This window comes from Cannabis sativa, chromosome 1, assembly GCF_029168945.1.
Source record: "Cannabis sativa cultivar Pink pepper isolate KNU-18-1 chromosome 1, ASM2916894v1, whole genome shotgun sequence".
Lineage (NCBI taxonomy): Eukaryota > Viridiplantae > Streptophyta > Magnoliopsida > Rosales > Cannabaceae > Cannabis > Cannabis sativa.
The window spans coordinates 74,606,352-74,623,002 of record NC_083601.1 but is presented as its reverse complement, the minus strand read 5'-3'; the positions used below and the strand labels follow the sequence as shown (position 1 = coordinate 74,623,002).

Sequence of the window (16,651 nt, the reverse complement as noted above, 5' to 3'; positions counted from 1 at the left end):
TGCGAACACTATCCATAGAATATAAACCCTTCAGTCCCAACTTGATAGACTCTTACTCAAAGAAGAGACCTACTGGAAGCCAAGAGCCAAAACCCAATGGCCGTCTCAAGGAGATAGAAATACTAAATTCTTCCACCATCATGCTTCCTCTAGAAAGAAAACCAATCAGATCCACAATCTTGAAAGTGCCCATGGGACGACCGTTCCATCCTTTGAGGATATCACCAAAGAAATTGAGCACTATTTCCTTACTTTGTTCATGTCTTCGAACCCCACTATCGAAGACATAAATCATACCTTGGATGGCATTGCCAGTTCTCTTTCAGAAGATGACATACAAATGCTCCAGGAAACCTACACAGAAGAAGAAGTGGAAAAAGCTTTCTTTCAACTCCCAATGGATAAAGCTCCTAGCATAGATGGTTTTAATACCAACTTCTACAGAAAGAACTGGTCTTTTGTTAAGCATGATGTGGTGGCTGCTATTCTTCTTGCCCTTAATGCAGGGAGTGATATCACCCCGCTAAATCAAACTCTCATCACACTTATTCCTAAGGTCAAGCAACCCACCACAGTCAAAAACTTCAGACCTATTAGCCTTTGCAATGTCTCTTACAAAATCATGTCAAAAACAATCGCTAATAGGTTAAAATTAGTCATCAATAAATTAATTTCTCCCAACGAGAGTGCCTTTCTCCAAGGTCGTCTCCTCTCTAATAGTATCCTTGTGGCCCAAGAAATTACTTACTCCATAAAACTCAAATCGAGTGGTAAAAAAGTTTGGATGGCCTTAAAATTAGACATGGCTAAGGCATTCGACAAAGTGGAATGGAGTTTCATTGAAGCCATTATGGAAAAGATCTTCTACACGGGTGGTAACTGCCATTGGTGAGTGTGATTTAATTTCAAAGTTTAGTTCTCCTAAACACTATAAATATGGTCTTATGGTTCACTCTTTGACACACTACTTTCCTATCTTCAAACACTAATCTAGAGAGTTCTTTAAGGCTTGATAATTTTCAGAAGCATTTCCATAAAACCCTAAGTATTTAGTAGAGGGGGAAATAAGTTTTTTGGACAAAGGTGTTGAAACCTTGTTCAAGCTATTTGGTGATCATCCTTTAATCATTTTGGGTTCTTCTTCATCTCTTCTATATAGTATATTTATATATATTCTACTATATACACTCCTATATATATCTACATATTTCTTATATATCATATATATATATAATCTATTATACATATTCTCATATTACTTTACATTTATTTTTGTGTTCTTGCTTTGAGTTGTTACTCTTATCCTCTTCTCATCTTTTCTATTTACTTGTAACTTTGTGCTTTGGGATTGTAAGTTTTATTTTATTTTATTTTTTTAGTCATTGTAATATTTTGGATAAGAGTTGTAATTTTCTTTTTATTATTATTATTCTTTAATTGAACTCTATATTTTCTAACATTCAAAAAACTTATCTTAGTTTCCAATGGAAGGAGAGACTATCAAGATGATGAACCAAGACTTGGTAAGGTTGGACCATTTTGATGGCACCAATTTTCCTTGGTGGCAAGATAAAGTGAGGTTCCTTATAACCACAATAAAGACCGACTACATTCTTGAGTCCACCTTGGAGCCTTTGCTTGCACCTACTGACAAGGACATCGATGTGATGAAAGCACAAAGAAAGAAGAGAGAAGATGACAATCTTCTTTGTAGAGGACCTATCCTCAACTCACTCTCAGATAGGCTCTACAACCTATGCAGCGACACTAAAGATGCCAAGGAAATTTGAAATCACCTTGAAAAGAAGTTCAAGGTTGAGGAGAAAGGTACTAAGAAATTTTTTATTGGAAATTTCTTGATGGTAAACCTCTTCTACCCGCACTTCATGAATTGTAAGTAATTATTAACAAATTAAAAGTGCTAAAAATTTAAATTCGGGAGGCGTTCCAAGTTGGTGCAATAGTAGAAAAATTATGATCATCTTGGAAGATTTATAGGAAGAGAATCCTTCCTAAAAATGAGAATTATTCTTTGGAAGAAATCCAAAAATATATTCGAATAGAGGAGGAATTGATATGTTGGGATAAGCTTATGGAGGGGTCTAATGGAGAGACTTCCAAAGTAAATGCAATTTGTAAAGTTCCTAATAAGAACAATGAAAAAAGGGAAAAGAGTAAAAACTTGAGTCCAAAGCCTAATCCTAACCAATTCAAAGGTAGAAAAGGTCCATGTTTTGTCTGTGGCAAAAGTAGATACTATGCTAACCATTGTAAGCATAAAAAAGACTTGATAAGACCCAAAGTGAATGCTATCGAGAAGGATTTCATTGCTGCTCTTAGTGAGGTGAATTATATGCAAGGGAAAGTGAAGGGATGGCGATATGATACATGTGTTACCGTTCATATCACATATGCCAAATCATTATTCAAGTCCTTTGAAGAGACAAAGGGTAACCATGAGATACAAATGGACAATGAAGTCAAATCAAAGATACTATGAAAAGGTACCATTGATGCGTTTCTCACCTCCAGTAAGAAAGTCACACTAGTGAATGTGCTTCATGTGCTCGACATAAATAGAAACTTGATTAGTGGTGACTTACTTAGAAAAATAGGCACTAAGGTCATTTATGCGTCCGGTAAGCTCATACTTACCAAGTCTATTGTATTTGTAGGCAAAGGATACTCTTGTGAGAGAATGGTGAAATTGTACACTAATGATGTACCTTTCAATGTTAGCAATAATAAAGCTTTTACATCAACTTATATGATTGAGAATGATTCTTTATTTTTATGGCATCTTAGATTATCTCACATAGGTAATTCTACTATAAAAGAGTTAAAATTTGTGGCATGATTGAATGTGACATAAAAAATTATAGTAAATGTGAAACACATGTAGAAGCAAAAATGATTAAAAAAAAACATTTTTCAAGTGTTGTTAGAAGTTCTAATTTGCTAGATTTAATTCATTATGATTTATGTGAATTGAAAGGAATTCTAACTAGAGGTGGTAAAATGTATTTTACAACTTTTATTGCTGATTATAATAGATATACTTATGTGTATTTGCTAAAGAAAAAGGATGAAGTCTTTCATACTTTGAAGATTTTTCAAGTGGAGGTTAAAAATCAACTCAACAAGAGAATAAAAGTGTTGAGAAGTGATAGAGGAGGTGCGTACTTCTCTAATAATTTATCTATTTTTGTGAGAAAAATAGTAAAATTCATGAGTGTTCGGTACCACATATACCACAATAAAATGGTGTAGCCAAAAAAAAAAAAAAGAATAGAATATTTCTTAAAATGGTAAATTATATGATTGTATACTCAAAGTAAAAATCTAAATTATGGGAGGAGGCACTCTTAATCGTGTGCCATATAATTAATAGAATACACATGAAGAAGCCTGACATGTTTTCATATAAGTTATGTAGGGGAAGGAAGCCAATTATATTGGTTACTTCAAAGTGTGGGGGTATCTTCTTATTGCAAGAAGACCAAACCATATAGAACCAAGTTGGGTTTAAGGGCCATAAAATGTGTATTTGTTGGTTATGCCAACAATCATAAGACATATAGGCTATTGGATGTGTAATCCAATATTGTGATTGAACCTAGAGAAGTAGAATTTTTTGAGAATAAGTTGTATGGGGACAACCCTCAAGGCTCAACATCTCTAGGTGAGAATATTTTCTATGAAAATAATTCTCAAGCTTCTACTTCTAAAAGGCAATCTGAAGAGGAGAATACTCCTAAAGTTGTAGAACAACCCATTGAACCTAAGAGATGTCAAAGGGTGAAAAAAGACAAAATTCTAAATGAGGATGATGTAGATTCTCAAAGAATTTCTTTCTACATGGTAAAAGGAAGTAGAAAAGAAGTAATAAGGAGAGTTGCTTTAATAGTTCTTATTAAAGATGATCCTAAGACTTTCTTAGAAGCCATGTAATTTAGAGATAGTGTATTTTGGAAAGAAGCAGTCGATGATGATTTGGTGGATCTTCCACAAAGATCCAAAGCAATAGGGTGTAAGTGGGTATTTAAAAAGAAATACCACACTGATGGCACCATAAAAACATTTAAAGCTAGGCTAGTAGCTAAAGGTTTTAGGCAAAAAGAGGGTATTGATTATTTTGATACTTATGCTCATGTTGCTAGAATAACAACCATGAAAGTATTGTTTGATTTGGCTTCATTACACAACTTATATGTTCATCAAATGGATATCAAAATGACATTCTTAAATGGTGACCTTGATGAGGAGGTCTATATAGAACAACGCGAGGGATTTTTCCTACTAAATAATAAACATAAAGTGTGTAAGTTGAAAAAAAATCTTTATATGGATTAAAACAAGCCCTAAAATAATGGCATGTAAAGTTTGACAATGTTGTTCTTTCAAATTGCTTTAGGCATAACAATAGAGATAGGTGTTTATATTCAAATACTTGTAAAAATTATGTGATAATTTTTTGTCTATATGTGGATGACATGTTAATCTTTAGTTGTAACATGAAAGGAATAGAAGAAACTAAGAGGTTTCTTTCTTCAACCATTAAAATCAAAGAACTTGGAGAAATGGATACTATTTAAGGCATAGTGGGGCTTTGCTTTAGGGAAAGCAAACTATATTGAGAAAGCGTTGAATAAATTTATCCATCTAAAGGCTAAAGAGGCCAACACACTATTTGATCATAATAAACCATTAGTTAAACATAGTGGTAGAGCAGTGACTCAGTTGGAGTATACAAGTGCTATAGGGAGCTTTATGTATGTTTCACAATATACAAGGCCGATATATCATTTGTGGTGAGTAAACTTAGTAGGTTTACAAGTAATCCGAGTGTGGATCATAGGAAGGCAATATGGAAAGTTTTGGGCTATCTAAATAAAACCAAAAACCTATGCCTTCACTACTCAAAATTTCCTTCACTTTTGGAAGTTTATACTGATGCAAGTTGGATAGCTAACCTTGGGGATAATTTATGCATAATAGGTTGGGTATTTACCCTTTATGGAGGGGCAGTTTCTTAAGGGTCCAAGAAACAAACTTGAATTTCTCATTCTACAATAGAAGCAAAGTTTATAGCTTTAACAACCACTAGAAAGGAGGGTGGATGGTTGAGAGATGTTTTAGTTGAGATACCAATAATCAAAGAGAATGTATCTACAATTTTGATACATTGTGATAGCCAAGCAACGTTGGCTAGAGTGTATAGTGGAAGGTATACAATGGGAAGTCTAGACAAATTAGTCTAAGACATGGATATGTGAGATAGTTGATTCAAAGAGCAGTTATCTCAATATCTTATGTGAGATCAAGTGAAAACATGATAGATCTGTTTACGAAGCCACTAATTAGAAATTTAGTGAAAAAGACTTCTGAAGAGATGGGATTGAAACTCTCTAAAGTTGTTCACAATTGAGGGTAACCTATCTTGATACTAATTTTACTAGTGTTAGGTTCAATACGTAAGAACAAATCAATATGTGAACAAATGTAATACGTACTAATTGTCTCATCATACAAATGTGTGAAGTACCTAGTGAGTTGCCAATACGAGGGTTAGACTTTTTAAAGTCCTTAATAGAATTCAGTTTGGAAAACAATTTAGTAACAAATACTGTTAAAATTCAACCTATGTTGACCTAAGGGTGGTGCTGCCCTAACTGAGAATTGGGAGTGTATTTTCTCATAAAGGTCAACAAATAGAATGTGCACAAGGCCATTAACGATGCAAAATGAGACATGAGGTATTGGGCGAACCTAACAAAGGTTTGTGTGTGCCATCATCATTTTATTATAAAGAAAAGTTGGTTTAATGCTTTGTCAACCAAATTTTTAATAAAATTCGTGATGATTACAGTTACGCATTTGAGTAAGAACTTTATAAGAGTGTTGATTTATTCTGTAAAAGTGAGGGATAAATGAGATATTATTTGATTGATTAAATAAGTGTTACAATGAGGTATCACAAATTTTAATCTAGTGAGAGAATATTATATTATTTATGAAATAAAATTGTGATATAAAATATATTAGTAAGTGAATAATATATATATATATGATGTAAATTACACATTTTGTGACATAAGAAATATTACATCATATATTAAGTGTAATAACACATAGTTGTAACATTAGAGGAGTTACATTCTGAGATGGAACTGTAACTCTCAACTTAGAATTTCATTAACCTAAATGAGACTCTTGACAATTAATGAATCTATAATAAATAAAGTAAGGAAATTAATTGTATATCTATCAGGACAATGAATTTTTACGTGGTTTTGTAGTTATAATTTATATACTCCACAAGTCACTCTTCTTTCTGAGTTTTCTGTTTACAAGAAATAACTTAGTGAATATTCTTTTTGTAAGGAAAGAATAGGTCGTCGCTTTTGCAATGATTGATGCAACTATTTATAAGGATCTTCAATGTCAGTTATTCTTTTTGATCTTATCTTAATGACAGTTCATAAAACGTAGACATTCCCCACGTTTCATGTTATTTTAACATGTGAGAGTAACAATGAGTAACCGTCTAAAATTGAATAATACACTTAATAACTGCTAATCTTGATTTTATCTTTGAACAATTCTTGACTGAGCCGTCTTTCTGTTCAATACTTGTGTTTCTTGCAAATAACATGGATGAATTTGTCCTTCTTAATGGTCATTGAAATAGTGAGGTTCAATCTATTGTTATGCCCATAATTCGAGCAGTAAATATGGCTGTAACATGTGTACAGGAACTCGAAGATAAGTAGGATCACATGTTAAAAGAAATAACGTGCTATTTAATTTGTCTTTGAAAATACCTATATAATTTAGAATTTAAGTCTTGCCTTACGCCTTGAGGGTAAGTTAAAAATATTGATCATAAGAATGGTAGGTAAGCAAAACCTTAGACCCACACAATAACCTGCTCTGGAAACACTAATGAGATGTGAGTTCCAAAGACTCATGTTAAATGAAATAAACGACAAGAGGAAGACCAAGTTGACTGGGAGGTGGAATGATTTCATCTCAAGAAGCACAAGAGATACAATTTAAGAAAGCTCACTTACAAGGAGAGGATTCTATCAGTTGAAGCTCACTTTTTTAGCAACCAATAAGAAGGACCAATTCATTCATATTATTTGCGAGAAGCACAAGTATTAAACAGAAAGATGACCCAGTTAATAATCATTCAAAGATAAGATCAAAAGTAACAGTTATTAAGTGTATAATTTAATTTTAGACAGTTACTCATTATTATTCCCACGTGTGAAAATAACATGAAATGTGGGGGGTAGAAACAAGATATCCACAACTTGAAAAACTCGCGCTAAACCTAGTCAATGCCTCAAGAAGATTGTAACCATATATTTAGGCATGCCCAATTAAAGTCCTAACTTATCAACCACTAACGTAAGTCCTTTCAAAACCAGATGCTTCGATATGACTAATGAAATGGTTAATTGAAGTGGAACAATTTGAATCTCATACCATCCACGAGCAACCATAAAAGGGCAAGCTTTAGTAGATTTTGGTAGAAGGAATTAACTTTGAAGAAATGTTGGGGAGGACTTAGACCAAAAGATCTGAAAACTTTTTGTAGACGGCTTGTCAAATGATAGTGGCTCGGGGGCATGAATCATTTTGATTTCTCTTGAGAGCTTTAGATTTCACTATGCATTGATATTTCAATTTCATGCTTCTAACAATAAGGACGAGTATGAAGCATTACTGGTAGGACTAAGGATTCCAAAAGTCATAAAAGTTAAAGAAATCTATTATTTCAACAACTCTCAGCTGACAGTAAATCAAGTACTCGGGGAATATCAAGCAAAAGATATTAAAATGGCTAAATATTTATAGAAGGTTCAAAAAAACTTAGAAAATTCGATTATTACAATATCAAGAGAGTTCCAAGAGAGCACAACTCTAATGCTGATGTGTTGGCTAAGCTAACTTCACAGCTTAAGATGGATAACCTCAATTTGGTTCCCATTGAAAAACTCAAAGAACCAAGTATTGTCAAAATGGATGACCAGGATGTGGAGATAATTGATGCAAATCCAACTTGAATGACATCAATAATAAACTATTTATTGACAGGGAAGCTTCTATCTAATAAAAATGAGGCCAAAAAACTCATGTACAAGGTCCCAAGGTATACAATCGTAGAAGGTAAGCTTTATCGAAGAAGCTATTTCATGCCACGTATTACTAGAAAAAGCCAAAAGCATCATCAAAGAAATACATAAAGGTTTCTGTGAGGACCATACTGGATGGAAAAGTTTATCCAAGATTATAATTCGACAAGGATACTACTGGCCAACTATTAATAAAGATACTCACGAGTTCATGAAGAAGTGTGACAAATGTCAGAGATTCTCTCATATCCCTCGAACATCTCCAACAGAACTTTAAATGATGAACTTACCTTATCCCTTTACATTTTAGGGAATAGATCTAATTTTCATTACCAAAAAGGCGAGGAAGAGCTAAATATGCAGTAGTTGCGGTTGATTTCTTCACAAAATGGACAAATTTGAACCTTTAGTCTCTATCATTTTGAAGAAAGTCGTAGACTTTGTAATGAAAAACATAATTTGTCAGTTTGAAATATCCATTAAGATAGTGTTGGATAATGGAACTCAATTTGACAGTGATCTATTCACAAAGTCTTATGAGTGGAACAAGATCACAAAAAGTTTCTCATCTATGTCTCGGCCGCAGACAGGTAGAGGCAGCAAACAAAAATCTTAAAAACATTATAAAAAAGAAGCTTGGTGCAAAACAAGAAGCTTGGTGCAAAAAAAAGAAGATGGATAGGCGAGTTACCACAAGTTCTTTGGGCCCATTAGACAACTAAAAAAAATAGCAATAAGGCACACTTCGTTCTCGCTAGCATATGGCTTGGAGTCAATGCTACTAGTAGAAGTGAATATCGTGACTTAGAGACGTGAATTCTATGATCAGGATAAAAACCAAGAATTGTTGATGGAATCCTTGGACCTGCTCAAAGAAAATCAAATCGAGTCGTAAATACGCAATGCAAAGTATCAGTAAAAAATCACGAGGCATTTTAATAAAAAAAGGTCTACGAGAGACTCTTTAATATCAGTGATTTAGTATTGCGATGAGTATTCATCAATATGAAAGATTCTATAGCTGGAGTGTTTAATTAAAATTGGGAAGATTCTTATATAATAGAAGCTGTGATAGGACCAAGAGTGTATAAATTGGCTTGGCCAAATGACTTGCTAGTTAAAAATACTTAGAACAATAAACATTTGCAACCTTATTACCAATTATTAAATTTCTTTTAAGTAATTTTTAAATTACAAGATTTTGTAATATGTTTCATATTAATAGAATCTATATCTTTCATTTCTCAAGTAATCATAAAGTCTTTACTTTAAAATTATTTGGGGGCATATTATTGATAATTAACCAAACCTGCATAACCATATTATTTATGGGGCTAATGGTTAAAATGTTAATATAAAAAGACCAACAAAATATATTTTTAAAAGATAATAGATGGCATCAGTAAATTAATATTTTTTGCTTCCATCTTCTCAAATTTTTTAATATTTTTTCTCAAATTTTTCAGTTGATTTATATAACAAAACCATGAACACATCATTCTTAGAGCCATATGTCGAGGAGAGCATTAAATTTTTTGAGAAGATGGAAGCAGAAGAGAAGGGCATGCCGACTGAAGAATTTGTCCAAGAGATAGAAGCCAAGGATGATGATGAAACAAAAGTTGCTGCTTCTAAGCCTCTTCAAAAGGAAGCTTAGTTTTTATTTTATTTTGTCAATTTTAAGACAATGGCCTTCGAGCCAAGACAAATTACTTGGTTATTTCTTGACCATATTTTTATTATGTAATTAATTTTACCTAGTTAGATGCCAATTCAGTTATTTATATTTAAATATATTAACTTATATGCATATTTTCACTTTATACATGCTTCTTAAAATATGTTCTCCACTTTACTTGTATAAAACTTAGGTGAGTTATGCCAAAAACAATTCACGGCTTAATCATTTCTATAGAGCACTAATGATTTAAATCTTTACGTCATTCATATGGTATCTCAAATTTATTACTCATTTTCCATCAAGTAATAAAATAAGTGTAAACATCTCATACAACTATTTCAATTTTTTTTTGATGTTTTTGTTTTCAATATGCAAGCAATTTGTTCTTTTGTTCACACTTAGCTTTTGTACTATTATCAAAATTGACCTTGGAAATCTCGTTATGATAACTGCTACTTATTATTTTTTGTTTAAAGATAAGATACATACATCAAGAATAAATACTGATGATATTTTATTAATTTTTCAAAAAAATATTTTGCTAGTATTTTTATATTAATATTTTAACCCTTAGCCCCATAAATAATATGGTTATGAAAATTTGGTTAGTTATCAATAATATGCTCTCAATTAATTTTAAAGTAAAGACTTTATGATTGCTTAAGAAATGAAAGGATTCCATAAATATGAAACATATTACATAATTTCATAATTAAAAAATTACTTAAAAGCACTTTAATCACTGGTAATAAGGTCACAAATGCTTGTTGTTCCAAGTATTTTTTACTAGTGATCCATTTAGCTAAGCCAATTTATACACTCCTGGTCTTATTAAAACTCTATTATATAAGGACCTTTCTAATTTGGATTAAACACTCCAACTGTAGGATCTTGCATACTGTTGAATACTCATTGCAAGACTAAATCACTGATATTAAAGAGTCTCTCGCAGATTCTTTTACTAAAATACCTCGTGATTTTTAGTTGATATGTTGCATTGCGTATTTGTGACTCGGTACATTTTTCTTCGACCAGGTCTAAGGATTCCATCAACAATTCTTAGTTTTGTCCTAATCATATAATTCACATTTGTGGGTCGCAATATTCACTTTTACTAGGAGCACTGCCTCAGAGCCAAATGTTAGTGAGAATAGAGTGTGCCCTGTTACTGTCTTTTCAGTTGTTTGATGGGCCTAAAGCACTTGTAGTAACTCGTTTAACCATCTTCCTTTTGCTGTGTTGAGCTACTTCTTCATAGTGTCTTTGAGAGTTTTGTTTACTGTTTCCAACTGGCCATTAGCGTGCGCCCGAGACACAAATGAGAAACTTTTTATGATCTTGTTCCTCTCGTAAAACTATGTGAATAGATCACTGTCAAATTGAGTTCCATTATCCCAGACTCTTAATGGGTATTCTAAATTGATAAATTATGTTCTTCATCACAAAGTCTATGACTTTCTTCAAAGTGATAGAGACTAAAGGTTAAAATTCTGTCCATTTTGTGAAGAAATTGACCGCAACTACTGCATATTATGCTCATCCTCGCCTTGTTGGTAATGAACCAATTAGATTTATTCCCTAAAAGAAAAAGGGATAAGACAAGGTCATCATTCAAAGTTTTACTGGATGTGTTCAAGGGATATGCAAGAATCTCTGACATTTCTCACACTTTTTCATGAACTCATGAGTATCTTTATTAATGGTTGGCCAGTAGTAACCTTGTCGAATTATTTTCTTTGATAAAATTTGCCATCTAGCATGGTCTCCACAGAAACCTTCATGTATTTCTTTTATGATTCTTTTGGCTTCTTCTAGTAATACACACTGTAATAGTGGCATGGAATAGCTTCTTGTCAATAAAGCTTACCTTCTACGATTGTATAGTACTTTGGGACCTTGTACATAAGTTTTCCGGCCTCATTTTTATTAGATGGAAGTTTCCTAGTCAATAAATAGTTTATTATTGGTGTCATCCAAGTTGGATTTGCATCAATTATCTCCACATCCCGGTCTTTTGACAATATTTGGTTTTTTTTCAATAGGAACCAAATTGAGGTTATCCATTTCAAACTGTGAAGCTAGCTTTGCTAACGCATCAACATTATAATTTTGCTCTCTTGAAACTCTCTTGATTTTGTAATAATTGAATTTTACCAAGTTCTTCTCAACCTTCTCTAAATATTTAGCCATTTTAATTCCTTTTGCTTGATAATCCTCGAGTACCTAATTTACTATAAACTGAGTTGCTAAAATAATAGATTGCTTTAACTTTTATGACTTTTGCAATCCCTAGTCCTGCTAGTAATGCTTCATACTCGTCCTCGTTGTTAGAAGCATGAATAGAAATCTCAATGCATAGTGAAATCTAAGGCTCTAAGAAGAAATCAAAATGATTCCTGGCCCGAGTCGCTATCATTTGACAAGTCGTCTACAAACAGTTTCTTGGTCTTTTGGTCTAAATCCTCCTCAACATTTTCTTTGAGGTTAATTCTTTCTACCAAAAAATATGCTAAAGCTTTCCCTTTTATGGCCACACGTGGATAGTGTGAGATTCAAACTGTCCCATATCAATTGACCATTTTGTTAGTCATCGTGAAGCATCTGGTTTTGAAATGACTTGTGTTAGTGGTTGATTCGTTAGGACTTAATTTGGGTGTGTCTGAAAAATATGGTCGCAATCTTCTTGAGGCATGTACTAGGCTTAGTGTGTTCAAGTGGTGGATATCTTGATTCTAACCCCGGTAACCATTTACTTATGTAATATACTGGTCGCTAGACTTTCCCATCTTCTCACACTAAGGCAACACTCATAGCATTTTCTAAAACTGCTAAGTATAGGAAAAGAATCTCATCTGTCACTGGTTTTGACAATACCAGTGGGGTCGATAAGTGTTGTTTAATAATCTACAAAGTTTTATTACATTCTTTTGTCCATTCAAATTTCTTATTATCTCGCAATATGTTAAAGATTGGAAGGCACTTATCAGTCAATTTTGAAATGAATCTATAAAGTGTGACCATTATTCCAGTAAAGACTAGACTTGTTTTGACTTTTTGGGAGATGGCATTTGGAGGAAAGCTTTTATCTGCACTGGATTTTCCTCGATTCCTCTTGCATGTACTATAAATCTAAGGAACTTCCCAGATGATACTTTAAACAAACACTTCTTTGGATTTAACTTCATATTGAATTTTCTCAGACTAGAGACGCATTCAATGATGTTGCCCACATGATCCTTACTTTCCACTGATTTCACTAGCATATCATCCACATAAACCTCTATATTACGACCGATTTGACCATTAAAACATTCCATTCACTAGTTCTTGATATATTGCTTTTGCGTTTAGCCCGAATGACATAACCTTATAACAATAAAGCTAATGTTTGTGATGAAGCTCATGTGTTCCTTGTCTGGAACATGCATTTTAATCTAGTTATATCTAGAATAAGCATCCATGAAAGTCATGAGCTCATGCTCTACAGTGGCATTAATGAGTTCATCTATTCTTGGAAAAGTGAAACAGTCCTTTGGACATGATTTATTTAGATCAGAGAAGTCTATACAAGTTCTCCAATTGTCGTTTGGCTTTAGAACTAAAATTGGATTCGAAACCCAAGTTAGATAAAATTCTTCTTGGATAAAGTCGTTAGTCAAAAGTTTGTTGACTTTGTCCTTCTATGCATTTTATATTTCAGGGTCAAGGAGACAATTTCTTTATTGTCTCCATGGATGAAGAGGATCTATATTGAGGTTATGAAAGATGACGTCTAGGTCAATCATGATTCTCAAAAACACTTGTATCTCAGTTATTTGTGAAAACAAAAAATATGCCTAGAAGACTTCTTGGAAAAAGTGATTGGAAATGGCATATTCAACCTGAGCGATAGGTGCCCTAAGCACTTGGTACCTTAAGTGCTCAAAATTGAAAGTGTTCCAATTCTGATTCCAGTGCCTCAAATAAGATCGTGAGATGTCTTATTCATGTCAATGTACAAATTTTGAGCCATTTGCACTAAGATGGGCCCGAAAATTGAAACCCTAGTTGAGATGTCAACCTGGGCACTAGGTGAAAACCCTAGGCACCAGGGTTAACTTTTGGGGTGCTATTTCATCTCTTTTTTAGTTTCTTGGCCTTAGACTTGAATTTTCTTGTCTTCTTGATTTAGAATACTGAAAGATCATAAGTTGGAAACAACGTAGCGGGATCCAAACACCAATTCAAGAGTTCTTGGAGTCAACCTGGCCGTAGGGCTAGGGACCCCTCCCAGGTCGACTGTTATGACTTTAGACTACTCAACTCTAGAATGTTTTCTTTCTTGCCACATGTCAAATATTGATATCTATGTCACCAGGGTTAGTTTCTGGGTAAACAAAAGGAGATTGTGATAATAAAGTGGGAAACATCATTACTCTGATTGAATAACATGGTAAGAGCCACGATGAATGAGAAAATTGGCTTTATGGAAGGGAAGGTTTTGAAGCCAACAATAGAGGAGAAATTTGAGGGTTAGATAGTTGTTCACTTGATGTTGGTGTCATGGCTGGCCAATACCATTGAGTTGTTTGTTCAGTCAATCCTTGGCGAATATGATGATGCACAACAATCTCAAAAATAGGTTGTGTGATTTTTCCACATTCTCAGTTTTTCCTTGCTTGCACTCCCCCAATGACATTTTTTAGTTAGCATATATGAGTGTCGTTTACTGCACAAATTTTCCTCACACATAATGTTTAAATTGCCCTCACACATTTAATAAGGTTCAAATTGCCCTACACAAATTACATGTTCACCTTAATAAGGTTCAAATTGCCCTCACACATTCATCGTGGTTCTCACCATTTAATTAAATCACAGTAATGATATTTTCCACCTTATTATCATCTTCTTTTTTCTCTCTCTTTGCTAGCTATGATCCCTCGTTGAAGCTATAATATTGTTAAATAGATTATGTTTGTCCTAAGATCTCCCTAAGCTCTTAATACCACGATAAATTCTACCCCAAAAATTAAGAGTATACTTATGTCCTAAAATCCTCCTTGTTATACTCAAAATCCGGCTGAAGGACACGTGTCAAGATTAAGGGAATGAGAATCGATACAATATCTTTTTATGGAATAACTCATTAATTACGTAAGTATCAAAGTATATTTGTAACACGCTGACTGTAAGGTCTTAGGCGAGGAATCAATGTACAAACTAACACTTAGTGTATTAGCAAGAAACCATATATCGCTAAATATGAATAGCGAGGCACCCGAGAAAGCGACACTTATTAACCGAGAAAATCCTTAGCATGCAATAAACAAGCTAAGTATAAAAGCCGAATTCGCTCAAAGAAACAAGTAAGCGAGATAACCATCTCGCTATGGGAAGACTTCCTATAGCTTCATCCAACTAACAGGAGCGAGGCTTACAACCTTGGCGAGTTAGAAGACTTCTTTATAAATAACCGCGATCGACACAAGACATACATTGTCAACCTAAGAAGGAAGAATGGCCCCAGCTCGCTATTGAGATCACTATAATCAAGTTTCTATCGAGACATCTCCAGATTCAACAGTTAAAGATGTGTTTTATACACGATAGTTTTGACCCAATAAAAGCGGAAAAATCACAGCTATACGATTTTTAAATCATAAACCGCATTTACATTACATAATATGTAAACAAATCCCACAATTTTAGGGATGATTGCTGTAAAATTATTTCGGTCAACTTTGTAATTAACTTCCCACTATGTAATTATAAATAGTGGCCGACAAGCTCAAAAAAAGGGACGAAAAATCTTATACAAAAGAGGCCCTGAAAAATACTCAGAAATTTGAATAAGATTGACTCGTGGACTATGTAGAATTTTAACTGCAAAACCACGTAAAAACCCTGTGTTTATATTCTTTATTTTGATAGATTTAATTTTTCTGTGTGAAATTAATATTTTGAGGCTCAAATTTGGTTAACGAAAATCTACATTAACAGTTTAGTGCTTTCATTGAGAGCCTCTGTGAAAAAGCTCAAAAAAAAACCCTCCATATGCTTTGTTCTTTTTATAAAAAATTAGATTTTAAGTATCATTACTATCTATACTATTGTATTATAACTTACTATATTGTGATTCAGTGATACTTCAAAATTTTCCCTATATTTATAATGCTAATAGTATAAATAATGTGTGACATTATTATCTTCTTGTTGTTCTTACAGCTTCATATTTGAATAATGTTATTGTGATCATTTTTTGCAATTTTTAGTAGAAAAATCTTGGTCTTATTGGTGACAATATTAAAAAAAAATGGTGCAAAACAGGAAACAAAAATAAATAAATTGTTTATTTAAAAACATATTTCTCACCATATGACTAAAGAACCTGAAATTTTTGAATGCATAGTTTGAGTCAAATGGCTTATAAATGTTTTCAGAACAAGAATTTGGCTCCTCATTAATGTAACTTCCATATTGAGCTACAAATGACATATTTTATAGTCAACATATATTTAAAGAGAGAATAAGAGACTGAATAATAGATTGAATGACACAAGCAAATAAAAAATAGTAAGAACATTTTTAATAAAACTCTATAAAAGTGGTGCATTATTATATTTAGCTTACTCTAATCAAATGATGCTCCAATAGTAGTAAAGAATATGTGTCAAAATTCTCACATGTTAAAAGTTGTATGAAATTTGAACAATATATAATATAGGTCAAATTTGCAACGTAATAGAAATTACGTATACCTAGTTACTTTTTTTACCATTAATTAATGTATTTAACCGCTTTAAACTTTTTTATTTAATAATTTAATAATTTTTTTTATATAATT

At 32.9% G+C, this 16,651-nt stretch overlaps 1 protein-coding gene across 1 annotated transcript in view; it reads right to left on the bottom strand.

Annotated features, from left to right (window-relative positions):
• LOC115705819 (cytosolic endo-beta-N-acetylglucosaminidase 1) overlaps window positions 1-16,651 on the bottom strand; it is a 42,266-nt gene that overhangs the window by 7,318 nt on the left and 18,297 nt on the right. Inside the window, exon 3 of the mRNA XM_061108782.1 lies at window positions 16,180-16,289. Within this exon, the coding sequence (XP_060964765.1) occupies window positions 16,180-16,289 (110 nt within the window). The remainder of the gene's footprint in view (window positions 1-16,179; window positions 16,290-16,651) is intronic.